Consider the following 26224-nt stretch of genomic DNA (forward strand, 5'->3'; position numbering starts at 1 on the left):
AATGCACTGTGGGTAGCGAGGCAGCCTTTTTCCAGTTACCGAGGCGGAAGTTTAATTTATTAAAAAAAAAAAAAAAAGAAAAAAGGAGGGGAGAAAAAAAAAAAGAAAGGAACACCACCACGCAATGCATTTTGGGTAGTGAGGCAGCCCTCTTGCTGTTACCGACGAGGAGTTTTTTTGTTTTCTGGGGTTTTTTTGTTTTTTTGAGCGGTTTTTTTGGGGATTTTTTGAGTGTTTTTTGGGTTTTTTTAACCGCGCAATGTATTGTGGGTAACGAGGCAGCGCTCTCCCGGTTACCGAGGCGGAAGCGCTTCCGCTCCAAACCGGAAATCCCCTCAACCTGCGCTGTGCACTGCGGGATATTGAGCCGGAAGTGCCGCCGTCCCCACCGGAAGTCGCCTCACGGCCTCAATGGCCGCCATGCGCGCCGTGTATCTGCTGCGCTCCGCCGCCCCTCAGGGCCGCGCCCGCGGCCGCACCTACGTGGGGTTCACGGTGGATCCGCGGCGGCGGCTCCGGCAGCACAACGGCGGCAGGAGGAGGGGGGGAGCCCGCAGGACCAGCGGAAGAGGGCCCTGGTGAGGGCCGGAGTGGGGGTGTGGGGGTGAAAGGGGAATTCTGAGGGGATTTGGGGGGGTTGAAGGGGAATTCTGAGGGGATTTGGGGGATTAAAGGGGAATTCTGAGGGGATTTGGGGGTTAAAGGGGAATTCTGAGGGGATTTGGGGGGGTTGAAGGAGAGTTCTGAGGGGATTTGGGGGGGTTAAAAGAGAATTTAGGAGAGTTTAAGGGGTTTAAAGGGGATTTAGGCAGGTTTAAAGGGGATTTACGAGCGTTTGAGGGGGATTTGCGGTGGTTAAAGGAGAATTCTGAGGGGATTTAGGGAGGTTAAAGGGGTTTAAAAGGGATTTAGGGAGGTTTAAAGGAGATTGGAGGGGGAATATGGGAAAGTTAAAGGAGATTTGGGGAGTTTAAAGGGATTTTGGGGTGGTTTAAGGGATTAAAAGGGGATTTTTGGGGGATTTTAAGTGGATTTAGGTTGGTTTAAGGGAGATTTGGGGTGGTTTCATTGGGATTTTTGGGGAGATTTTGGGAGTTTAAATCGGGATTTGGAAGGATTTTAAAAAGGGTTGGGGCAGTTTTAAATTCAATTTTTGTTTTTACTTATAATTTATGTCTTTTTTAATTTCTAAACAAATTTTTAAACAGAGTTCTGAGACTTTTAAACCAAATTTTGGGGGGTTTTAACCAAATTTTTCTCCCCAAACTCAAAAGGGAAATGGAAGTTTTCGTGCACGGCTTCCCCTCCGACGTCGCCGCCCTCAGGGTGAGCCACGCCCCCTTTTAAGCCCCGCCCACCTCGTTAAACCCCACCCACATAAGCTCCTCCCACCCCATTAACTCAAATTCCAACCCCACCCACTTAATTTCTGCCCACTCAAGCTCCACCCCCTCATTAACAAGTTTTAATTAACCCCTTTAATTAGTTCGAGTGGGCGTGGCAACACCCCAACTCCTCCCGCCGGCTCCTGGCCCCGCCCCCTCGGCGCCCCCGGGAGCAGCCAATCAGCTTCGCCCTCCGGCTCTTGCCCCGCCTCCTCCGGGCCCCGCCCTGGTCCCGCCTCCCCCTGCGCGTGCGTTGGCTCCGCCCACCCGGCCCGGAAGTGGAGCTGGCCCCGCCCCCTCACGTGGTGGAGGAGAAAGGGGCGGGGCTGCCGCGCCTTAAAAGGAAAAAAGGGCGGGGTTTGGAGGCGGTGGGGGAGGGGAGGGGGTGTGGCTTGTGTGAGGAGGTGAGGGCGGGGCTTGAGGGGTGGGGTTAAAGGGGTGGGGCTTAAAGTGGGTGGGGCCTAAAGTGGGTGGGGCTTAAATGGGTGGAGGTTAAGTGGGTGGGGCTTAAAGGGGAGGGGCTTTAATGTATAAAGCTTTAAATGGGTGGGGCCTAAAGGGGTGGGGCTTAAAGTGGGTGGAGCTTAAGGGTGGGGTTTTAAGTGGGTGGGGCCTAAAAATGGGTGGGACTAAATGGGAGGGAGTTAAAGGGGCGGGGCCTAAATGGGTGTGGCTAAAATGGGCGTGGCCTAAAGTGATTTAGGCTTTAACTGGGTGGGGTTTGTGGGGTTTTAATGATGCCACGCCCCCTTTCAGGCCCAGGCCACGCCCCTCCTGCGCTGTCCCCGCCCCCAGTGCTCCATGGCCGCCCATCCCCCCTGCCTGGCCCGGCTCTTCCTGGCCCCGGAGCCGCAGCAGCTGCTGCCGGTCACGGGCACCTGTCCCAGGTGAGGAAAGGGGCGGGGCTTGTGTTTGGGGGCGGGGCTTGTTGGTTAGAGACTTTTACATTAGATGGTAAGGGTCCAAGATGGCTGCTGGGGGCAGAGATTGTTGTTAAGGCGTTATTTCCTTATAAGGAAATGATTCAAGATGGCTGCCGGGGGCGGGGGTTGTTAAAACTCCATTTCCTTATAAGGAACGGTTCCAAGATGGCTGCTGGGTGTGGGGCTTGTTGTTAAGAGTCCATTTCCTTATAAGGAAGGGCTCAAAAATGGCTGCCGGGGGCAGAGCTTGTTGTTAAGGCGTTATTTCCTTGTAAGGAAGTGTTCCAAGATGGCTGCCAAGGGGCGGGGCTTGTTGCTAAATCCATTTCCTTAAAAGGAAATAATTCAAGATGGCTGCCAGGGACAGAGCTTGTTGCTAGGGGGTGTGGCTTGTTGGTAAGGCTCCTTTCCTTATAAGGACAGGTTCCAAAATGGCTGCCAAGGGGAAGGGCTTGTTGACAAGGTTCCATTTCCTTATAAGGAAAATATCTAAGATGGCTGCCAGGGGTGGCGCTTGTTGCTAAGGTCCTATTTCCTTATAAGGAATTATTCCAATATGGCTACCAAGGGGCAGGGCTGTTTGTTAAGGCATTATTTCCTTATAAGGAAATAATTCAAGATGGCTGCCAAGGGGCGGGGCTTGGTTCTAAAGGTGTTTACCTTATAAGCAAAAGCTTCAAGATGGCTGCTAGGGGGTGGAGCTTGTTGCTAAGGTCTTGTTTCCTTATAAGGAATTATTCCAATATGACTACCAAGGGGAGGGGCTTGTTATTAATGCGCTATTTCCTTATAAGGAAATAATTCAAGATGGCTGCCAGGGTGGAGCTTGTTGCTAGAGGGCGGGGCTTGTTGCTAGGAAAGTTTTTACCATATAAGGCATGTCCTGACTTTGGCCCCACCCCCAGCTGCCACACCCCCCTCCTTTGGGGTGATCTGATTCGTCGCTGCCTGGGGGAGGCGGAGCCGGAAGAGGAGTGGGCGGAGCCCGATGACGTCATCATCTCCAGCTCCGCCCCCACGTGAGGCCACGCCCACAAAATGAGTTTTTATAATTTTAATTAATTTATTTGTAATAAAACTAATTTATTTGCAATAGAAGTTGTTTGTTGTTTATTTCATAGGATGGGGATTTGTTAGGCCACACCCCCATGATTTCACTTCCTGTTTTGGCCGCCATTTTGAAATTTTTAAATTTCAAAATTTTTTGGGTGAAATTTGGTCAAAATTTTTTGAATTTTTTTTTATTTTAAAATTAATTTTTTTCCTTCCCCCCTCAAATTTAATAAATTTATTAATTTTTAAACTCTAATAATTTATACACCAAAAATTCAATTTTTTTCAAAAAATTTTATTTTTTTCTTAAAAAAACCTTTTTTACAAAACCCCAATTTCCCCCAAAATTTGCATTTTTCCCCCCAAAATTAATTTTTTAACCCTCAAATTACCTCATTTTCAACCCCCCAAAAAATAACTTTTTAACCCTTAAAATCCCATTTTAAATCCCCAAAATTCCCATTTTTATCCCAAAAAAACCCCAAAAATCTGATTTTTACCCCAAAAAAATTCCCATTTTTAACCCCAAAATTCCAATTTTTTTAGTCCTAAAATTCCCATTTTTTAACCCAAAAATTCCAATTTTTTCCCACCATAATTCTAATTCTTAACCCTTAAAATCCCAATTTTTCCCCTTAAAAAAATCCAATTTTTTTCCAAAAAAAAAAAATCAATTTTTTTCCCAAATTTTCCCATTTTTCCCCCCCCTCCCTATTTCCACTCCCCCCTTTCCATTTTTTGGGTCCATTTTTCCCGATTTTGGCTTTTTTTGCCCCAAAATTTCATTTTTTCTTGGTCTCCTTGCAGGCCACCACGTAGCGCTGCGCCACGTTGAGCGGGGGCGAGTACCCGTCGGCGTAGGAGGTGTCCTCAAAAAGCACAGAATAATCATCCTGGGGCTGGATTTGGGGTGAAAAAATCAAATTTTGGGAAAATTGAGATTTTTAGTAAAAAATTTGGGGATTTTGGGCAAAATTTAGGGATTTTTAAGGTGATTTTTAGGCAAAAAATGAATTTTTTTTAAATTTTTTCTTATTTTTTGGGGGATTTTTGTGGTGCTGGGGCTGAGATTTGGGATGAAAAAATCAAATTTTGGGTAGATTTTAAAATTTGGTATTTTTGAAGGGAAAATTTTGAAGGGTTTTGGGCAAAATTTGGGGATTTTAAGGGAAAAAATTGAATTTTGAGGGCGATTTTTTGGTGATTTTTGGGGCCATTTTTGCAGAGATTTTTGTGAATTTTTTAGGAAATTTTTGTGAATTTATATTGAATTTTTGAGGTAAATTCAGATTATTTTGGGCAAATTTTTGGAGTGATTTTTTTTGGTTTTGGGACAAATTTTGGGGGAATTTTTGTGGCAATTTTTTTGATTTTTGGGGCGATTTTTGCAATAATTGTTGTGAATATTGAGAGAATTTTTAGGGTAAATTCAGGTGATTTTGGGCAAATTTTTGGGCTCATTTTGGGAATATTGAGGCAGATTTTTAAAGTGGATTTTTGGGGCATTTTTTGGGAATTTTTGGGTATTTTATGGTGATTTTTGGGGCGATTTTTGTTTATTTTTTGGGGATTTTTGGGGAAATTCAGGTGATTTTGGGCAAATATTTAGAGTTATTTTTTTTTTGCTTTTTGAGGAATTCTTGAAGATTTTTTTTTTTTATTTTTAGGCCAATTTTTGGCTATTTTATGGCAATTTTTGGGGCAATTTTTTTGAATTTTGGGGCGACTTTTGCAGCAATTTTTATGAATTTTTGTGTGAATTTTTGGGTTAAATTCAGGGGATTTTGGGTCACTCACCCTCTAAAAAGGAGCATGAATTAAACCTCTATAAAAACAGGGAAAATTGGGATTTTTGGACTGATTTTTGGGTCAATTTTGGGGGAATTTTGTGAATTTTTTGAGAGAATTTTTGTGAATTTTTGGGGTGATATTTGGGAATTTTTCTGTGAATTTTTGGGGTAAATTCAGGTGATTTCAGACAAATACTGAGGATGATTTTTTTGAATTTTTGGTGAATTTTTGGTGATTTTTGGGCCAATTTTTCTGTATTTTTTGATGATTTTTGGGGCGATTTTTTTGAATTTTGGGGCAATTTTTGCTGAGATTTTTGTGAATTTTTTGAGATTTTAAAAAAATTTTTGGGTTAAATTTAGGGGATTTTGGGTCACTCACCCTCTAAAAAGGAGCATGAATTAAACCTCTATAAAAACAGGGAAAATTGGGATTTTTGGACTGATTTTTGGGTCAATTTTGGGAGAATTTTATGAATTTTTTCAGGGCATTTTTGGAGATTTTTGTGAATTTTTGGGGTGATATTTGGGGATTTTTCTGTGAATTTTTGGGGTAAATTCAGATGATTTTGGGCAAATAGTGGGGATGATTTTTTTGAATTTTTGGTGAATTTTTGGGGATTTTTGGGGTGATTTTTTTGAATTTTTTGATGATTTTTAAGGCGATTTTTTTGAATTTTGGGGCAATTTTTGCCGGATTTTCGTGCGTATTTTTGTGAATTTTTGGGTTAAATTCCAGGGATTTTGGGTCACTCACCCTCTAAAAAGGAGCATGAATTAAACCTCTATAAAAACAGGGAAAATTGGGATTTTTGGACTGATTTTTGGGTCAATTTTGGGGGAATTTTGTGAATTTTTTTGAGAGAATTTTTGGAGATTTTTGTGAATTCTTGGGGTGATATTTGGAGATTTTTTGGGGTAAATTCAGGTGATTTCAGACAAATACTGGGGATGATTTTTTTGAATTTTTGGTGAATTTTTGGTGATTTTTGAGGTGATTTTTTTGAATTTTTTGATGATTTTTGAGGCGATTTTTTTGAATTTTGGGGCAATTTTTGCTGGGATTTTTGTGATTTTTTTGAGATTTTTAAAAAAATTTTTGGGGTAAATTCAGATGATTTTGGGCAAACTTTTGGGCTGAGATTTTTGAATTTTGGAGGCTTTTTTTTGGATTTTTGGGCCAATTTTTCTGTATTTTTTGATGATTTTTGAGGCGATTTTTTTGAATTTTGGGGCAATTTTTGCTGGGATTTTTTGGAATTTTTTGAGATTTTTTAAAAAATTTTTGGGTTAAGTTTAGGGGATTTTGGGTCACTCATCCTCTAAAAAGGAGCATGAATTAAACTTATATAAAACCAGGGAAAATTGGGATTTTTGGACTGATTTTTGGGTCAATTTTGGGGGAATTTTATGAATTTTTTGAGGGAATTTTTGTGAATTTTTGGGGTGATATTTGGAGATATTTCTGCAAATTTTTGGGTTAAACTCAGGTGATTTCAGGCAAATACTGGGGATGATTTTTTTGAATTTTTGGTGAATTTTTGGGGATTTTTGGGCCGATTTTTCTGTATTTTTTGATGATTTTTAAGGTGATTTTTTTGAATTTTGAGGCAATTTTTGCTGGGATTTTTATGAATTTTTTGAGATTTTAAAAAAAATTTTTGGGTTAAATTCAGGGGATTTTGGGTCACTCACCCTCTAAAAAGGAGCATGAATTAAAGCTCTATAAAAACAGGGAAGATTGGGATTTTTGGACTGATTTTTGGGTCAATTTTGGGAGAATTTTATGAATTTTTTGAGAGAATTTTTGGAGATTTTTGTGAATTTTTGGGGTGATATTTGGGGATTTTTTGGGGTAAATTCAGGTGATTTCAGGCAAATACTGGGGATGATTTTTTTTAATTTTTGGTGAATTTTTGGTGATTTTTGGGGCGATTTTTCTGTATTTTTTGATGATTTTTGAGGCTTTTTTTGAATTTTGGGGCGATTTTTGCTGGGATTTTTGTGAATTTTTTGAGATTTTTAAAAAAATTTTTGGGTTAAATTTAGGGGATTTTGGGTCACTCACCCTTTGAGGAGGAGCATGAATTAAACCTCTATAAAAACAGGGAAAATTGGGATTTTTGGACTGATTTTTGGGTCAATTTTGGGAGAATTTTATGAATTTTTTGAGAGAATTTTTGGAGATTTTTGTGAATTTTTGGGGTGATATTTGGGGATTTTTCTGTGAATTTTTGGGGTAAATTCAGGTGATTTTGGGCAAATACTGGGGATGATTTTTTTGAATTTTTGGTGAATTTTTGGGGATTTTTGGGGCGATTTTTTTGAATTTTTTGATGATTTTTGGGCCGATTTTTTTGAATTTTGGGGCGATTTTTGCTGGGATTTTTGTGAATTTTTTGAGATTTTTTAAAAAATTTTTGGGTTAAATTTAGGGGATTTTGGGTCACTCATCCTCTAAAAAGGAGCATGAATTAAACCTCTATAAAAACAGGGAAAATTGGGATTTTTGGACTGATTTTTGGGTCAATTTTGGGAGAATTTTGTGAATTTTTTGAGGGAATTTTTGTGAATTTTTGGGGTGATATTTGGGAGATTTTTCTGTGAATTTTTGGGGTAAATTCAGGTGATTCTGGGCAAACTTTTGGGCTGAGTTTTTAGAATTTTGTAGGCTTTTTTTTGGATTTTTGGGCCAATTTTTCTGTATTTTTTGATGATTTTTGAGGCGATATTTTGAATTTTGGGGCGATTTTTGCTGGGATTTTTGTGAATTTTTGGAGATTTTTAAAAAAAATTTTGGGTTAAACTCAGGTGATTTTGGGCAAATACTGGGGATGATTTTTTTGAATTTTTGGTGAATTTTTGGGGATTTTTGGGCCAATTTTTCTGTATTTTTTGATGATTTTTAAGGCGATTTTTTTGAATTTTGGGGCAATTTTTGCTGGGACTTTTATGAATTTTTGGAGATTTTTAAAAAAATTTTTGGGTTAAATTTAGGGGATTTTGGGTCACTCACCCTCTGAGAAGGAGCATGAATTAAACTTCTATAAAAACAGCGAAAATTGGGATTTTTGGACTGATTTTTGGGTCAATTTTGGGAGAATTTTATGAATTTTTTGAGAGAATTTTTGGGGATTTTTGTGAATTTTTGGGGTGATATTTGGAGATTTTTCTGCAAATTTTTGGGTTAAAGTCAGGTGATTTTGGGCAAATAGTGGGGATGATTTTTTTGAATTTTTGGTGAATTTTGGGGCGATTTTTCTGTATTTTTTGATGATTTTTGAGGCGATTTTTTTTGAATTTTGGGGCGATTTTTGCTGGGATTTTTGTGAATTTTTGGAGATTTTAAAAAAATTTTTGGGTTAAATTTAGGGGATTTTGGGTCACTCACCCTCTAAAAAGGAGCATGAATTAAACCTCTATAAAAACAGGGAAAATTGGGATTTTTGGACTGATTTTTGGGTCAATTTTGGGAGAATTTTATGAATTTTTTGAGGGAATTTTTGTGAATTTTTGGGGTGATATTTGGGGATTTTTCTGTGAATTTTTGGGGTAAATTCAGGTGATTTTGGGCAAATAGTGGGGATGATTTTTTTGAATTTTTGGTGAATTTTGGACTGATTTTTGGGCGATTTTTCTGTATTTTTTTATGATTTTTGAGGCGATATTTTGAATTTTGGGGCGATTTTTGCTGGGATTTTTGTGAATTTTTTGAGATTTTAAAAAAAATTTTTGGGTTAAATTCAGGGGATTTTGGGTCACTCACCCTCTAAAAAGGAGCATGAATTAAAGCTCTATAAAAACAGGGAAGATTGGGATTTTTGGACTGATTTTTGGGTCAATTTTGGCAGAATTTTTTTAATTTTTTGAGAGAATTTTTGGAGATTTTTGTGAATTTTTGGGGTGATATTTGGGGATTTTTCTGTGAATTTTTGGGGTAAATTCAGGTGATTTTGGGCAAATACTAGGGATGATTTTTTTGAATTTTTGGTGAATTTTTGGTGATTTTTGAGGCGATTTTTCTGTATTTTTTGATGATTTTTAAGGCGATTTTTTTGAATTTTGCAGCGATTTTTGCTGGGATTTTTGTGCATTTTTTTGAATTTTTGAAAAAATTTTTGGGTTAAATTTAGGGGATTTTGGGTCACTCACCCTCTAAAAAGGAGCATGAATTAAACCTCTATAAAACCAGGGAAAATTGGGATTTTTGGACGGATTTTTGGGTCAATTTTGGGAGAATTTTGTGAATTTTTTGAGGGAATTTTTGTGAATTTTTGGGGTGGTATTTGGGGATTTTTCTGTGAATTTTTGAGGTAAACTCAGATTATTTCAGGCAAATACTGGGGATGATTTGTTTGAATTTTTGGTGAATTTTTGGTGATTTTTGGGGCGATTTTTCTGTATTTTTTGATGATTTTTGAGGCGATTTTTTTGAATTTTGGGGCAATTTTTGCTGGGATTTTTGTGAATTTTTTGAGATTTTTAAAAAAATTTTTGGGTTAAATTTAGGGGATTTTGGGTCACTCACCCTCTAAAAAGGAGCATGAATTAAACTTATATAAAAACAGGGAAAATTGGGATTTTTGGACTGATTTTTGGGTCAATTTTGGGGAAATTTTATGAATTTTTTGAGGGAATTTTTGTGAATTTTTGTGAATTTTTGGGGTGATATTTGGGGATTTTTTGGGTTAAACTCAGGTGATTTTGGGCAAATAGTGGGGATGATTTTTTTAAATTTTTGGTGAATTTTTGGTGATTTTTGGGCCAATTTTTCTGTATTTTTTGATGATTTTTAAGGCGATTTTTTTGAATTTTGGGGCGATTTTTGCTGGGATTTTTGTGAATTTTTGGAGATTTTTAAAAAAATTTTTGGGTTAAACTCAGGTGATTTCGGGCAAATACTGAGGATGATTTTTTTAAATTTTTGGTGAATTTTTGGTGATTTTTGGGCCGATTTTTTTGAATTTTTTGATGATTTTTGAGGCGATTTTTTTGAATTTTTTGATGATTTTTGGGGCGATTTTTGCCGGATTTTTTGCGAATTTTTGTGCGTATTTTTGTGAATTTTTGGGTCACTCACCCTCTGAGGAGGAGCATGGATCAGAGCTCTATAAAAACAGGTGGTTTGTGGGTACAGGGCCAGCACCAGCTGCTCCTTGTGGAACAGAGCCTCGGGGTCGGTCTCGGGGTTCGTTTTCCACTGCGGCAGGGGGATGATGCGGCGCCGGCTCAGCGTGTGACGCCTGCAAAACGACAAAAAAATTCAAATTTTTGGGTTAGTTCTGGTGAAAAAATGTAATTTTGGGTCACTGGGATTATAGGGAATTTTTTGGATTTTTTTTTGGAATTTTTTTTTATTTTTTACAGATTTTTTTTAGGATTTTTTCAGTAATTATTTAGGAATTTTTTTGAGTTTTTTCAGCTTTTTTAAGAGAATTTTTCTGAATTTTAAGGAGACTTTTGAAAATTTTTTTGTGTTTTTTTTAGAGAATTTTTTAGGATTTTTCAGTAATTATTTAGGAATTTTTTTGGAGTTTTTTCAGCTTTTTTAAGAGGATTTTTCTGGTGTTTAAGGAAAGTTTTGAAAATTTTTCTGGGTTTTTTTTACAGAATTTTTTAGGATTTTTCAGTAATTATTTAGGAATTTTTTTGGGGTTTTTTCAGCATTTTTAAGAGGATTTTTCTGGTGTTTAAGGAAAGTTTTGAAAATTTTTCTGGGTTTTTTTTTAGAGAATTTTTTAGGATTTTTCAGTAATTATTTAGGAATTTTTTTGGAGTTTTTTTCAGCATTTTTAAGAGGATTTTTCTGGTGTTTAAGGAAAGTTTTGAAAATTTTTCTGGGTTTTTTTTAGAGAATTTTTTAGGATTTTTCAGTAATTATTTAGGAATTTTTTTGGAGTTTTTTCAGCTTTTTTAAAAGGATTTTTCTGGTGTTTAAGGAAAGTTTTGAAAATTTTTCTGGGTTTTTTTTAGAGAATTTTTTAGGATTTTTCAGTAATTATTTAGGAATTTTTTTGGAGTTTTTTCAGCTTTTTTAAGAGAATTTTTCTGAATTTTAAGGAAACTTTTGAAAATTTTTTTGGGTTTTTTTTTAGAGAATTTTTTGGGATTTTTCAGTAATTATTTAGGAATTTTTTTTTGAGTTTTTTCAGCTTTTTTAAGAGAATTTTTCTGGTGTTTAAAGAAAGTTTTAAAAATTTTTCTGGGTTTTTTTTAGAGAATTTTTTAGGATTTTTCAGTAATTATTTAGGAATTTTTTTGGAGTTTTTTCAGCATTTTTAAGAGGATTTTTCTGGTGTTTAAGGAAAGTTTTGAAAATTTTTCTGGGTTTTTTTTTAGAGAATTTTTAGGATTTTTCAGTAATTATTTAGGAATTTTTTTGGAGTTTTTTCGGATTTTTTAAGAGGATTTTTCTGGTGTTTAAGGAAAGTTTTGAAAATTTTTCTGGGTTTTTTTTAGAGAATTTTTTAGGATTTTTCAGTAATTATTTAGGAATTTTTTTGAGTTTTTTCAGATTTTTTAAGAGGATTTTTCTGGTGTTTAAGGAAAGTTTTGAAAATTTTTCTGGGTTTTTTTTTACAGAATTTTTTAGGATTTTTCAGTAATTATTTAGGAATTTTTTTGGAGTTTTTTCAGCATTTTTAAGAGGATTTTTGTGGTGTTCAAGGAAAGTTTTGAAAATTTTTCTGGGTTTTTTTTTAGAGAATTTTTTAGGATTTTTCAGTAATTATTTAGGAATTTTTTTGGAGTTTTTTCGGCTTTTTTAAGAGGATTTTTCTGGTGTTTAAGGAAAGTTTTGAAAATTTTTCTGGGCTTTTTTTACAGAATTTTTTAGGATTTTTCAGTAATTATTTAGGAATTTTTTTGGAGTTTTTTCAGCATTTTTAAGAGGATTTTTTTGGTGTTTAAGGAAAGTTTTGAAAATTTTTCTGGGTTTTTTTTACAGAATTTTTTAGGATTTTTCAGTAATTATTTAGGAATTTTTTTGGAGTTTTTTTCAGCTTTTTTAAGAGGATTTTTCTGGTGTTTAAGGAAAGTTTTGAAAATTTTTCTGGGTTTTTTTTAGAGAATTTTTTAGGATTTTTCAGTAATTATTTAGGAATTTTTTAGGAGTTTTTTCAGCTTTTTTAAGAGGATTTTTCTGGTGTTTAAGGAAAGTTTTGAAAATTTTTCTGGGTTTTTTTTACAGAATTTTTTAGGATTTTTCAGTAATTATTTAGGAATTTTTTTGGAGTTTTTTCGGATTTTTTAAGAGGATTTTTCTGGTGTTTAAGGAAAGTTTTGAAAATTTTTCTGGGTTTTTTTTAGAGAATTTTTTAGGATTTTTCAGTAATTATTTAGGAATTTTTTTGGAGTTTTTTCAGCTTTTTAAAGAGGATTTTTTCTGGTGTTGAAAGAAAGTTTTGAAAATTTTTCTGGGTTTTTTTTCAGAATTTTTTAGGATTTTTCAGTAATTATTTAGGAATTTTTTTGGAGTTTTTTCAGCTTTTTTAAGAGAATTTTTCTGAATTTTAAGGAAACTTTTGAAAATTTTTTTGGGTTTTTTTTTAGAGAATTTTTTAGGATTTTTCAGTAATTATTTAGGAATTTTTTTGGAGTTTTTTCAGCTTTTTTAAGAGGATTTTTCTGGTGTTTAAGGAAAGTTTTGAAAATTTTTTGGGTTTTTTTAATAGAATTTTTTAGGATTTTTCAGTAATTATTTAGGAATTTTTTTGGAGTTTTTTCAGCATTTTTAAGAGGATTTTTCTGGTGTTTAAGGAAAGTTTTGAAAATTTTTCTGGGTTTTTTTTACAGAATTTTTTTAGGATTTTTCAGTAATTATTTAGGAATTTTTTTGGAGTTTTTTTCAGCTTTTTTAAGAGAATTTTTCTGGTGTTTAAGGAAAGTTTTCAAAATTGTTCTGGGTTTTTTTTAGAGAATTTTTTAGGATTTTTCAGTAATTATTTAGGAATTTTTTTTGGGGTTTTTTCAGCTTTTTTAAGAGGATTTTTCTGGTGTTTAAGGAAAGTTTTGAAAATTTTTCTGGGTTTTTTTTTAGAGAATTTTTTAGGATTTTTCAGTAATTATTTAGGAATTTTTTTGGAGTTTTTTCGGATTTTTTAAGAGGATTTTTCTGGTGTTTAAGGAAAGTTTTGAAAATTTTTTGGGTTTTTTTTTTATAGAATTTTTTAGGATTTTTCAGTAATTATTTAGGAATTTTTTTGGAGTTTTTTCAGCTTTTTTAAGAGGATTTTTCTGGTGTTTAAGGAAAGTTTTGAAAATTTTTCTGGGTTTTTTTTAGAGAATTTTTTAGGATTTTTCAGTAATTATTTAGGAATTTTTTTGGAGTTTTTTTCAGCTTTTTTAAGAGGATTTTCCTGGTGTTTAAGGAAAGTTTTGAAAATTTTTCTGGGTTTTTTTTAGAGAATTTTTTAGGATTTTTCAGTAATTATTTAGGAATTTTTTTGGGGTTTTTTCAGCATTTTTAAGAGGATTTTTCTGGTGTTTAAGGAAAGTTTTGAAAATTTTTCTGGGTTTTTTTTAGAGAATTTTTAAGATTTCTTTAGGGATTTTTATGAATTTTTTTCAGAGATTTTTTTGTAATTTTTAAAGAATTTTTCTGGTTTTTTTTTTTAGAGAATTTTTTGGATTTTTTAAGATTTCTTTAGGGATTTTTATGAATTTTTTTCAGAGCTTTTTTTGTAATTTTTAAAGAATTTTTCTGGTTTTTTTTTTTAGAGAATTTTTTTGGATTTTTTTAAGATTTCTTTAGAGATTTTTATGAATTTTTTTCAGAGATTTTTATGTAATTTTTAAAGAACTTTTCTGGTTTTTTTTTAAAGAATTTTTTTGATTTTTTAAGATTTTTAAGCATTTTTATGAATTTTTTTCAGAGATTTTTATGTAATTTTTAAAGAATTTTTTTGGTGATTTCTTTGGAATTTTTTCAGAATTTTTAAGTTCATTTTTCTGGATTTTTAAAAAATTTTAGGGGATTTTTTAACAATTTTTTGGAGATTTTTACGAATTTTTTTGGTGATTTTTAAAGAATTCTTTGGAGATTATTATGAATTTTTCTGCTGATTTTTTGGGATTTTTTTTTTTATTTTTAAGAGGATTTTTTGGGATTTTTTGGGCAATTTTAAAAGAATTTTTTTTTATTTTTAAAAGGATTTTTAAGGGTTTTTTAAGGGGATTTTTAGGATTTTTTGGAGGATTTTTTGGGATTTTTTTGGCAATTTTAACAGAATTTTTTAGGATTTTTAAAAGGATTTTTAAGGGTTTTTTTTAAGGGGATTTTTAGGATTTTTTGGAGGATTTTTTGGGATTTTTTTTTTATTTTAAAGGAGATTTTTAGAGAATTTTTGGGATTTTCAAGGAGATTTTTAAGGGTATTTTTGGAGATTTTAAAGGGGATTTTTGTTGAAATTTTTGGAGATTTTAAAGGGGATTTTAAGGGATTTTTATAAAATTTTGGGATTTTTACAAGAGAATTTTTATAAAATTTTTGAGGAATTTTCTGGAGGATTTTGGCAATTTTTAACCCCAAATTTTGGGATTTTTTTCACTCACTCTTTGCCTTCCTCATCGATGTCGTCGACCTCGTACCTGGGGGGGACAAAAATTAGAAAAAAAAATCAAAAATTTGGGGCAAAACACCAAAATTTTGGGGCAAAAAAAAAGCATGACCCAGAAAAATTGAATTTTGAGCCAAAAAATTTCTTTTTCCTATGCTGAATAAACATATTTTGAGCTTAAATTTTTTTTTTTTTTTGCTCAAAAATGTGAATTTTGAGCCCAAAAAAATCCCCCAAAAAAGTGAATTTTGGAATTGAATAAAACCAATTTTTGAGCCCAAATTATGAGCATTTTGAGCCTAAAAAATGCGAATTTTGAGCCAAATTTTTTGCCAAATCAGCGAATTTTTGAGCCTAAAATCGCGATATTTTTTACCAAAAAACCAAATTTTGGTCATAAAAAATGCAGATTTTTGAGACCAAAATTGGGAACTTTGGAGCTGAATGAAGCCTATTTTTGAGCCCTAATAATGTGAATTTTGAGCCTAAAAAAGTCAATTTTTGCCTAAAAACAGTTTTGCCGAATCAGCAAATTTCAACCATAAAAGAGCAAATTTTTTTTCCTAAAATCCGAATTTTGGACCCAGAAAACCCTGAATTTTTTTAGAACAAAACCAGCAGTTTGGACCTGAATATAACCAATTTTTGAGCCCAAAAAATGTGAATTTTGAGCCTAAAAATGCAATTTTTTGCCGAGTCAGCAAATTTTGACCTGAAAAATCAGATTTTTTTCCCAAAAATGCCAAATTTTATCCCAAAATACCGAAATTTTGTGATTTACTCACTTGTTGGCTGCATGGCTGTAGCTCACCACCTCGGCCAGGATCCACTGCTCGTCTCCCTCCAGCGCTTTCACCCTGGCAGCAACTTTGTCCCCGGGTTTGGCAACGTAATCCCCGGCTGCCGGCACGGCCCCGCAGAGGGGGGGAGGCCTGGAGGGGAGGAAAGATCAGCCCCAAAATCCCTGAGCAATAAAACCCAAAATTCCAGAGATTCAACCCAAAATTTGGGTGAAAATCGCTTTTTTTTGGAGCGAAAATCGCATTTTTTTGTGTCAAAATCGGGGATTTTTTACCCAAAATCATCGTTTTCTATCCCAAAAATTTCCAATTTCAACTCCAAAATTTCTTGTTTTTCACCTCAAAATCCCTGAGCAAAAAAAAACCCAAAATCCCAGAGATTCAACCCAAAATTTGGGTGAAAATCGCTTTTTTTTTTGGAGCGAAAACTGCAATTTTTTGTGTCAAAATCGGGGATTTTTTACCCAAAATCGTCATTTTCTATCCCAAAAATTTTCAATTTCAACTCCAAAATTTCTTGTTTTTCACCCCAAAAATCCCTGAGTAAAAAACATCCAAAATTCCAGAGATTCAACCCAAAATTTGGACGAAAATCGCTTTTTTTTTGAGCAAAAATCGCTTTTTTTGCGTTAAAATTGGGAATTTTTTACCAAAATCGTCACTTTTTACCCCCAACATTTCCTGGTTTTAACCCCAAAATTCAGTATTTTTACCCTCAAAATTTAATTTCTTTTTTTTACCCAAAATTGCCCATTTTTAAGCCAAAATTTGGGTGAAAATCCTTTTTTTTTTGGTGAATAATCGGGAATTTTTTACCCAAAATCACCGGATTTTTACCCCAAAAATTGCAAAATTTTAACCCAAATTTCTGTATTTTTAACCCCACACTTCAGTATTTTCACTCCCAGAATTTTACCTGTTTTTACCCAAAATTTACAAAAAAATGTTCTTTTTTGGCATCAAAAATCTCAGATTTTCACCAAAATTGACCAATTTTAACGCAAAAATTGCTAAATTTTACGCCCCCAAATTTCCTATTTTCACTCCAAAAATCCCTGAGCAAAAAAACCCAAAATTCCAGAGATTCAACCCAAAATTTGGGTGAAAATTGCTTTTTTTTGGGAGCGAAATCGCATTTTTTTTGTGTACAAAATCGGGGATTTTTTACCCAAAATCGTCATTTTCTATCCCAATAAATTTCCAATTTTCAACTCCAAAATTTCTTATTTTTCACCCCAAAAATCCCTGAGTTAATAAAACCCCAAAATCCCAGAGATTCAACCCAAAATTTGGACAAAAAATTGCTTTTTTTGGAGCGAAAATCGCAATTTTTTGTTGTCAAAATCGGGGATTTTTTACCCAAAATCGTCGTTTTCTATCCCAAAAAATTTCCAATTTCAACTCCAAATTTCTTGTTTTTCATCCCAAAAATCCCTGAGTAAAAAAACCCCAAAATCCCAGAGATTTTAACCCGAAATTTGGGTTGAAAATCGCTTTTTTTTGGAGCAAAATCGCTTTTTTTGCGTTAAAATCGGGAATTTTTTACCCAAAATCACCGGATTTTTACCCAAAAATTGCAAAATTTTAACCCAAATTTCTGTGTTTTTAACCCCCACACTTCAGTATTTTCACTCCCAGAATTTTACCTCTTTTTACCCCCAAAATTTACAAAAAAATCTTTTTTTTTGACATCAAAATCTCAGATTTTTCACCAAAATTAACCAATTTTAACGCAAAAATTGCTAAATTTTTATCCCCCAAATTTCCTATTTTCACTCCAAAAATCCCTGAGCAAAAAAACCCCAAAATCCCAGAGATTCAACCCAAAATTTGGGTGAAAATCGCTTTTTTTTGGAGCGAAAATCGCAATTTTTTGTGTCAAAATCGGGGATTTTTTTACCCAAAATCGTCATTTTCTATCCCAAAAATTTCCAATTTCAACTCCAAAATTTCTTATTTTTCACCCAAAAATCCCTGAGCAAAAAACCCAAAATTCCAGAGATTCAACCCAAAATTTGAGTGAAAATCGCTTTTTTTTTGGAGCGAAAATCGCAATTTTTTGTGTCAAAATCGGGATTTTTTACCCAAAATCGTCATTTTCTATCTCAAAAATTTTCCAATTTCAACTCCAAAATTTCTTATTTTTCACCCCAAAAATCCCTGAGTAAAAAAACATCCAAAATCCCAGAGATTCAACCCAAAATTTGGACGAAAATCGCTTTTTTTTGGAGCTAAAATCGCATTTTTTTGTGTCAAAATCGGGGATTTTTTACCCAAAATCGTCATTTTCTATCCCAAAAAATTTTCAATTTCAACTCCAAAATTTCTTATTTTTCACCTCAAAAATCCACTGAGTAAAAACATCCAAAATCCCAGAGATTCAACCCAAAATTTGGACGAAAATCGCTTTTTTTTTTGAGCAAAAATCGCTTTTTTTGCGTTAAAATTGGGATTTTTTTTACCAAAATCGTCACTTTTTACCCCCAAAATTTCCTGGTTTTAACCCCAAAATTCAGTATTTTTACCCCCAGAATTTAATTTGTTTTTTTACCCAAAATTGCCCATTTTTAACCCAAAATTGGGGTGAAAATCCTTTTTTTTTGTGAAATCGGGAATTTTTTACCCAAAATCACCGGATTTTTACCCAAAAATCGCAAAATTTTAACCCAAATTTCTGTATTTTAACCCCACACTTTTCACTCCCAGAATTTACCTGTTTTGACCCCAAAATTTACAAAAAAATCTTTTTTTTTGGCATCAAAAATCTCAGATTTTTCACCAAAATTGACCAATTTTAACCCAAAAATTGCTAAATTTTACCCCCCAAATTTCCTATTTTCACCCCAAAAAATGCCTGAGCAAAAATCCCAACATTAGAAAAAATTCGACCCAAAATTTGGGTGAAAATCACTTTTTTTTGAGCAAAAATTGCTTTTTTTTTGTATGAAAATTGCTTTTTTTGGCGTGAAAATTTGAATTTTTTAACCAAATTCGTCTCATTTTAACCTCAAAATTCATTCTTTTTACCCTCAGAATTTGCTTAAATTTTTTTACCCAAAATTGCCCTATTTTAACCTAAAATTGACACAAAAATAGCTTTTTTTGGTGTCAAAATCAAAGATTTTTTAAATCAAAACATAATTTTTAACCCAAAAATTGCAAAATTTTAACCCAAAATTCCATATTTTTAACCCAAAAATTCTCTATTTTTGCCTCAAAAATTTCCTGATTTTTTAACCAAAATTGCCCCCTTTTTTTCCCAAAAATTTGCGATATTTTAACCCAAAATTGTGGTTTTTTTACCCCAAAATCCCCCGAATTTGAGTCCCAAAATTGAGAATTTTTAGCTCCAAAAAAATTAAATTTTGGGTAACAAAATGTGAATTTTAAAGCCAAAATCGGGAATTCCTGAGCCCTCAAAAAAGCAAATTTTGGGTCAAAGAATGGGAATTTGGAGACCTAAAAATGGGAATTTTCATGCCATAAAAAAAGCAAATTTTTGAGGCCACAAAAGCGTGAATTTTGAGGCTTAAAATGGGAATTTTGAGACTAAAAAAATAATGAATTTTGATCCCAAAAAAGAGCAAATTTTGGGTTAAAAAATGGGAATTTTGAGGCCTAAAAAATTGAATTTTGAGGCCTCAAAAAAGAGAAATTTAAGGCCTAAACAAAGTGAATTTTGAGGCTTAAAATGTGAATTTTGAGGCCTAAAAAGTGAATTTTGAGGCCTAAAAAAAGGGAAATTTGAGACCTGAAAAATGTGAATTTTGAGGCCCCAATAAACCAAAATTTTGGGTGAAAAAATGGGAATTTTGAGGCCTAAAAAATTGAATTTCGAGGCCTCAAAAAAGAGAAATTTAAGGCCTAAACAAAGTGAATTTTGAGGCTTAAAATGTGAATTTGAGGCCTAAAAAGTGATTTTTGAGGCCCAAAAAAGTGAATTTTGAGGCCTAAAAAAAGGGAAATTTGAGACCTGAAAAATGTGAATTTTGAGGCCCTAAAAAGCCAAAATTTTGGGTGAAAAAATGGGAATTTTGAGGCCTAAAAAATTGAATTTCGAGGCCTCAAAAAAGAGAAATTTAAGGGCCTAAAAAAAGTGAATTTTGAGGCTTAAAATGTGAATTTTGAGGCCTAAAAAGTGAATTTTGAGGCCTAAAAAAAGGGAAATTTGAGACTTAAAAAATGTGAATTTTGAGGCCCTAAAAAGTCAAAATTTTGGGTTAAAAAAATGGGAATTTTGAGGCCTAAAAAATTGAATTTCGAGGCCTCAAAAAACAGAAATTTAAGGCCAAAAAAGTGAATTTTGAGGCTTTAAAATGTGAATTTTGAGGCCTAAAAAGTGAATTTTGAGGCCTAAAAAAAGGGAATTTTGAGACCTAAAAAATGTGAATTTTGAGGCCTAAAAAAACCTGAATTTTGAGGCCTAAAAAACCTGAATTTTGAGGCCTAAAATGTGATTTTTTGCGCCAATTTTTTGCCCTTTTTTTCCCTCTAAATTCCCCATTTTTCTCCCAAATTTCCCAGTTTTTTTTCCCAAAACCCCTCTTTTTTCCCCCAAAACCCCTTTTCTCCCCAAAATCTCCCAAAATTTAAATTTTTTTACACTTTTTTTACTCACTTTTCTCCCGGTTTCCCAATCCACAACGGCAGCGTCATGGCCGATTGCTGCAGCAGCGTCATCAGCACCCCCCTCCTCATCGTCTTCCTGGGCGGCTCCGCCTCGCTGTAAATCCCGGCGATTTTCGCTGCTGCAACCCCAAAATTTAAAAATTTCACCAAAAAATCCTAAAATCTTTAAATTTTCACCCAAAATCGCGGCGGTTTTTTGGGGTTTTTTAGGGGTTTTTTGAGGGGGTCCCGGGGTTTTCCCGCCTTTTTTGCCGTGAGGGGAGAGGCGTGAGGGCGCCCCCTAGCGGCCGTACCGATGCGCCGCTCCTCCAGCAGGGATTTGATCTCGGCGATTTTATCCAAGGCCCGGCGGAGAACGCTAAAAAAAAAAATTATTAAAAATTAGGGGAAAAGGTAAAAATTGTGAGGGGGGTTAAAATGTGGAGTTTGGGGAGGGGGTTTTGGGGGGAAAATGAGGTTCTTTGGGGAAAAAATGGGATTTCTGGGAAAAAAATGAGGGAAAAATGGGGGGGTGAGGAGGGGGCTGTGAGAGGAAAGGGGGAAAGTTGTGAGGGGAAAAATTAAAAATTTGAGAAAAAAAAAAATTAAAATTGGGAGGAATAAAAGACTCGGGGAGAAAAAGGAGATTTTTGGGGAAAAATGGGGATTTTTGGGAAAAAAATGTGTTTGTTGGGGTGAAAAATGGGGGGGTTTGGGTGGGGATTGAGGAGGGAATTATGAGAGGAAAGCAGAAAATTATGAGGGGAAAAATTAAAAATTTTGAGAAAACACTAAGAAAATTGGAAGGAAAAAATAATTTTTTGGGGGAAAAAGGAGATTTTTGGGAAAAAAATGGGGATTTGGGGGAAAAAATGGGATTTTTGGGGAAAAGATGGGGGATTTTGGGGGTGAAAAATGGGGGGGTGAAAAGGGGGTTGTGAGGGGAAAGGGGGAAAGTTGTGAGGGGAAAAATTAAAATTTTTGAGAAAAAAAAATTTAAAACTGGGAGGAATAAAAAGATATGGGGAGAAAAAGGAGATTTTTGGGGGAAAAATTGAATTTTTGGGGTGAAAAATGGGATTTTTGGGGGGATTGAGGAGGGGATTGTGAGGGGAAAAGGGGAAAATTGTGAGGGAAAAAGGGGAAAATTATAATGAAAAAATTAAAATTTCTGAGAAAAAATAAGAAAATTGGAAGGAAAAAATAATTTTGTGGGGAAAAAAGGAGATTTTTGGGAAAAAATGGGATTTTTGGGAAAAAAATGATGGAAAAATGGGGGGATGAGGAGGGGGTTGTGAGGGGAAAAGGGAAAGTTGTGAGGGGAAATGAGAAATTGTGAAGGGAAAAAGAGAAAATTGTGAGGAAAAAATTAAAAATTTTGAGAAAACACTAAGAAAATTGGAAGGAAAAAATAATTTTTTTTGGGGAAAAAGGAGATTTTTGGGAAAAAAATGGGGATTTGGGGGAAAAAAATGGGATTTTTGGGGAAAAGATGGGGATTTTGGGGGTGAAAAATGGGGGGGTGAAAAGGGGGTTGTGAGGGGAAAGGGGGAAAGTTGTGAGGGGAAAAATTAAAAATTTTGAGAAAAAAATCTAAAAAATTGGGAGGAATGAATTATTTGAGGGAGAAAAAGGAGATTTTTAGGGAAAAAAATGGGGATTTTAGGGAAAAAATGGGGTTTTTTGAGGAAAAATGAGGGGGTTTGGGAGGGGAAAAAGGAGAAAATTGTGAGGGAAAAAGTGGAAAATTGTGAGAAAAAAATTAAAAATTTTGAGAAAACAATAAGAAAATTAGAAGGAAAAAATAATTTTGGGAAGAAAAAGGAGATTTTTGGGAAAAAATGGGGTTTTTTGGGGGAAAAATGGGATTTTTGGGGAAAAGATGGGGATTTTGGGGGTGAAAAATGGGGGGGTGAAAAGGGGGTTGTGAGGCAAAAGGGGGAAAGTTGTGAGGGGAAAAATTAAAAATTTGGAGAAAAAAATCTAAAAAATTGGGAGGAATGAATTATTTGAGGGAGAAAAAGGAGATTTTTAGGGAAAAAATGGAGATTTTTGGGAAAAAAATGTGTTTGTTGGGGTGAAAAATGGGGGTTTTGGGTGGGGATTGAGGAGGGAATTGTGAGGGGAAAGGGAGAAAGTTGTGAGGAGAAAAAAAGAAAATTGTGAGGAAAAAAATTAAAAATTCTGGACCAAAATGTAAAATAATTGTGAGGAATAAGTTATTTGGGGGGAAAAAAGGGGATTTTTGGAGAAAAAATTGGGTTTTAGGGGAAAAAATGAGGGGTTCGGGGAGGGGGTTGTGAGGGGAAAGGGGGAAAATTGTGAGGGGAAAATATTAAAAATTTGAAGAAAATAAATGATGAAATTGTGTGGAATAAATTATTTGGGGTAAAAAAAGTGATTTTTGGGGAACAATTGAATTTTTGGGTGAAAAAAATGGGGATTTGGGGAAAAAATGAGGGAAAAATGAGGGGGTGAGGAGTGGGTTGTGAGGGGAAAAGAAGAAAATTGTGAGGGGAAAAGGAGAAAATTGTGAGGAAAAAATTAAAAATTCTGGGACCAAAATATAAAATAATTGTGAGGAATAAATTATTTGAGAAAAATGGGGATTTTTGGAGAAAAAATTGGGTTTTAGGGGAAAAAATGAGGGGTTCAGGGAGGGGGTTGTGAGGGGAAAGGGGGAAAGTTGTGAGGGGAAAAAATTAAAAATTTTGAGGAAAAAAAAGATAAAATTGTGTGGAATAAATTATTTCGGGTAAAAAAAGGAGATTTTTGGGAAAAAATTGAATTTTTGGGGTGAAAAATGGGATTTTTGGGAAAAAAATCAGGGAAAAATGGGGGGGTGAGGAGGGTATTGTGAGGGGAAAGGGGGAAAGTTGTGAGGGGAAAAATTTAAAAATTTTGAGAAAAAAAAATTAAAAATTGGGAGGAATAAAAGATTCGGGGGAGAAAAAGGAGATTTTTGGGGAAAAATGGGGATTTTTGGGAAAAAAATGTGTTTGTTGGGGTGAAAAATGGGGGTTTTGGGTGGGGATTGAGGAGGGAATTGTGAGAGGAAAGCAGAAAATTATGAGGGAAAAAATTAAAATTTCTGAGAAAAAAATAAGAAAATTGGAAGGAAAAAATAATTTTGGGGGGAAAAAGGAGATTTTTGGGAAAAAAATGGGGTTTTTGGGGTGAAAAATTGGATTTTTTGGGGGGATTGGGGAGGGAATTGTCAGGGGAAAGGGGGAAAGTTGTGACGGGAAAAGAAGAAAATTGTGAGGGGAAAAAGAGAAAATTGTGAGGAAAAAGTTAAAAATTCTGGCACCAAAATATAAATAATTGTGAGGAATAAATTATTTTGGGGAAAAAAGGGGATTTTTGGAGAAAAAATTGGGTTTTAGGGGAAAAAATGAGGGTTCGGGGAGGGGGTTGTGAATGAAAAGGGGAAAATTGTGAGGGGAAAAATTAAAAATTTGGAGGAAAAAAAGATAAAATTGTGTGGAATAAATTATTTCGGGTAAAAAAGAGGATTTTTGGGAAAAAATTGATTTTTTTGGGGTAAAAAACCGGGTTTTTGGGGAAAAAAATGAGGGAAAAATGGGGGGGGCGAGGAGTGGGTTGTGAGGGGAAAGGGGGAAAGTTGTGAGGAGAAAAAATTAAAATTTGAGAAAAAAATAAAAAAAGTTGGGAGAAATAAATTATTTGGGGAGAAAAAGGAGATTTTTGGGAAAAAAATTGAATTTTTGGGGTGAAAACTGGGATTTTTTGGGGGGATTGAGGAGGGGATTGTGAGGGGAAAGGGGGAAAAAATTAAAAATTTTGAGAAAAAACTGAGAAAATTGGGAGAAAAAAAATGGGAAATTAATGAGAAAAAATGGGAATTTAAGGGAAAATGGGAATTTAAGGGAAAAATGGAAATTAAATAGGGAAAAAAGGAAACTTTAAGGAAAAAAGAAAATTTTGAGGAAAAAAATGGAAATTTAATGGGAAAAAAAAAGAGAAAAAAGAGGAAAAAAGGGGAAAAACGGGGGAAAATGGGAAAAATGGGAATTTGAGGGAATAAAATGGAAATTTATTAAGGAAAAAGGGGGAAATGGGAATTTAAGGAAAAAAATGGAAATTTAATGAGAAAAAAATTGGAAATTTTGAGAAAAAAATGGGAATTTAATGGGGAAAAAAGGGAATTTAATGGGAAAAAAATGGAATTTAATGGGAAAAAAAGAGAATTTAATAGGGAAAAAAGGGAATTTAAGGAAAAAATGGGAATTTGAGATTAAAATGAGAATTTTAAGCATTTTTTAAATTAAAAAATGAGAATTTGGGACTCACTTGCACTCGGCCTCAGCGTCAGCCTTGGCCGTGGTGTAGAGACCTCGAAGCTTGGTCCTGTAATAGGGAGAGACTAAAGAAGATTTATTTATTTTAAAAATTCAATTTATTTAATCCAGAAATTCAATTTATTTTTAATTTACTCTTGTTCTCGGTCTGCATCCTCTCGTGCGTTTTCTGGATGTTGAGCAGGTTGTGCTCGCTGCGGGATCGCTCCTCCTGAGGGGGAAAAATTCAAAAATTGGGGGAAAAAAAATAAAAATTGGGGGAAAATTAAAAATTTGGGGTTTGGGGAGAATTTGGGGGAAATTTGGGGGTTTTGGAGAGAAAAAATTGAATTTTTTAAGGGAAAAATGGGGATTTTTTAGGGGAAAATTCAACTTTTTTAAGGGAAAAATGGGGACTTTTTTAGGGGAAAATTCAATTTTTTTGAGGGAAAAATAGAATTTTTTTTAGGAAAAAGTGAAGATTTTTGAGGGAAAAATTAGGATTTTTTTTGAGGAAAAATTTGGGATTTTTGAGGGAAAAATGAGGATTTTTAAAAGGGAGAACTGAAATTTTTTGAGAGAAAATTAAATTTTTTGGAGGGAAGAATTAGGGATTTTTGAAGAAAATTTTGAAATATTTTGAGGGAAAAATTGGGGATTTTTTAGGATAAATTTTAGATTTTTTTAAGGGAAAAACTTGATTTTTTTGCTGGAGACATATGAGATTTTTGAGGGAAAAACTGAATATTATTGAGGAAAAATAGGGATTTTTTGAGAAAAAATTGGGATTTTTGAAGGAAAAATTGGGGATTTTTGAGGAGAAATTTGGGGATTTTGGAGGGAAAATTTAAGCATTTTTGGGTTAATAAATGGGGATTTTTGAGGGAAAAATGAATTTTTAGGAGGAAAAATTGGGGAATTTTTTATGGGAAATTTGGGCATTTTTAAGGGAAAAAAATTGGGATTTTTTTAAGAATTAATGAAAATTTTAAAAGGAAAAATTGAAGTATTTTGAGGGAAAATGGGGGATTTTTGGATTAATAAATGGGGATTTTTGAGGAAAAATTTGAGGATTTTGGGGGGAAAACTTGGGGATTTTTTGGTTAATAAATGGGAATTTATGAGGTAAAAATTGGGGATTTTGGGGTTAATAAAAGGGGATTTTTGAGGGAAAAATTGGGGATTTTTTTGAGGGAAAAATTGGGGATTTTTGAGGGAAAATTGCTTATTTTGGAGGAAAATGGGTGATTTTTTGAGGGAAAATTGGTGATTTTTGGAGTTTCTGAGGAGAAAAAAATATATGTTTGAGAGAGAAATTGTGATTTTTCTAGGGGAAATCTGTGATTTTTGGAGTCCTTGAAGGGAAATTTGTGATTTTTTGGGGTCCGTGAAGGGAAATTTGTGATTTTTGGGGTCCATAAAGGGGAATTTGCGATTTTTGAGGGGAAAATTGGTGATTTTTTTAGGGGAAATCTGTGAATTTTAGGGAAAATTTATGATTTTTTTAGTGACTTTGTTGATCCCGTGGCAGAAAAAACGGGCTCGATGATGAGCAACCGGAAAAAACCGGAGGAAACGCAGATCGCGGAAGGGAACGGGGAATCCTAAAAAACATCTTAAAATAAATTTAAAATAAAATAAACCGCGGTACCTGCGTCTGTTTAATGAGCTGGTGCAGCTCCCCCAGCAGCTCCGCGATGCGGGAATCGGCCGAGACCAGCGCCATGACGGGAATGGACGGGAAAAGGGGAGGGACAAAATGGTGGCGCCGCCTGAGGGGAGAGAGCGGGGAGGGACAAAATGGCGG

At 34.3% G+C, this 26224-nt stretch overlaps 2 protein-coding genes across 2 annotated transcripts; one reads left to right on the forward strand and one right to left on the reverse strand.

Moving 5' to 3' along the window:
* The first annotated feature begins 369 nt into the window (after window positions 1–369).
* LOC117010252 (structure-specific endonuclease subunit SLX1-like) lies at window positions 370–3403 on the forward strand. The gene is made up of 5 exons (XM_033084546.1): window positions 370–578; window positions 1275–1326; window positions 1487–1789; window positions 2142–2272; window positions 3214–3403. The coding sequence occupies exons 1-5, from the start codon at window positions 412–414 to the stop codon at window positions 3329–3331; spliced, it is 771 nt and encodes a 256-aa protein (XP_032940437.1). The 5' UTR covers window positions 370–411; the 3' UTR covers window positions 3332–3403.
* Window positions 3404–4082: 679 nt separating this feature from the next.
* Window positions 4083–26183, reverse strand: SGF29 (SAGA complex associated factor 29). The gene is made up of 9 exons (XM_033084511.1): window positions 26069–26183; window positions 24574–24649; window positions 24431–24503; window positions 20431–20495; window positions 20127–20256; window positions 15494–15640; window positions 14704–14739; window positions 10232–10394; window positions 4083–4260 (listed from the first exon to the last, which is right to left on the reverse strand). Exons 1-9 carry the CDS (start codon window positions 26141–26143, stop codon window positions 4144–4146), a joined length of 882 nt encoding a protein of 293 aa, XP_032940402.1. The 5' UTR covers window positions 26144–26183; the 3' UTR covers window positions 4083–4143.
* Window positions 26184–26224: the final 41 nt, after the last annotated feature.

Source organism: Catharus ustulatus, chromosome 40 (genome assembly GCF_009819885.2).
Source record: "Catharus ustulatus isolate bCatUst1 chromosome 40, bCatUst1.pri.v2, whole genome shotgun sequence".
In the NCBI taxonomy this organism is placed as follows: domain Eukaryota; kingdom Metazoa; phylum Chordata; class Aves; order Passeriformes; family Turdidae; genus Catharus; species Catharus ustulatus.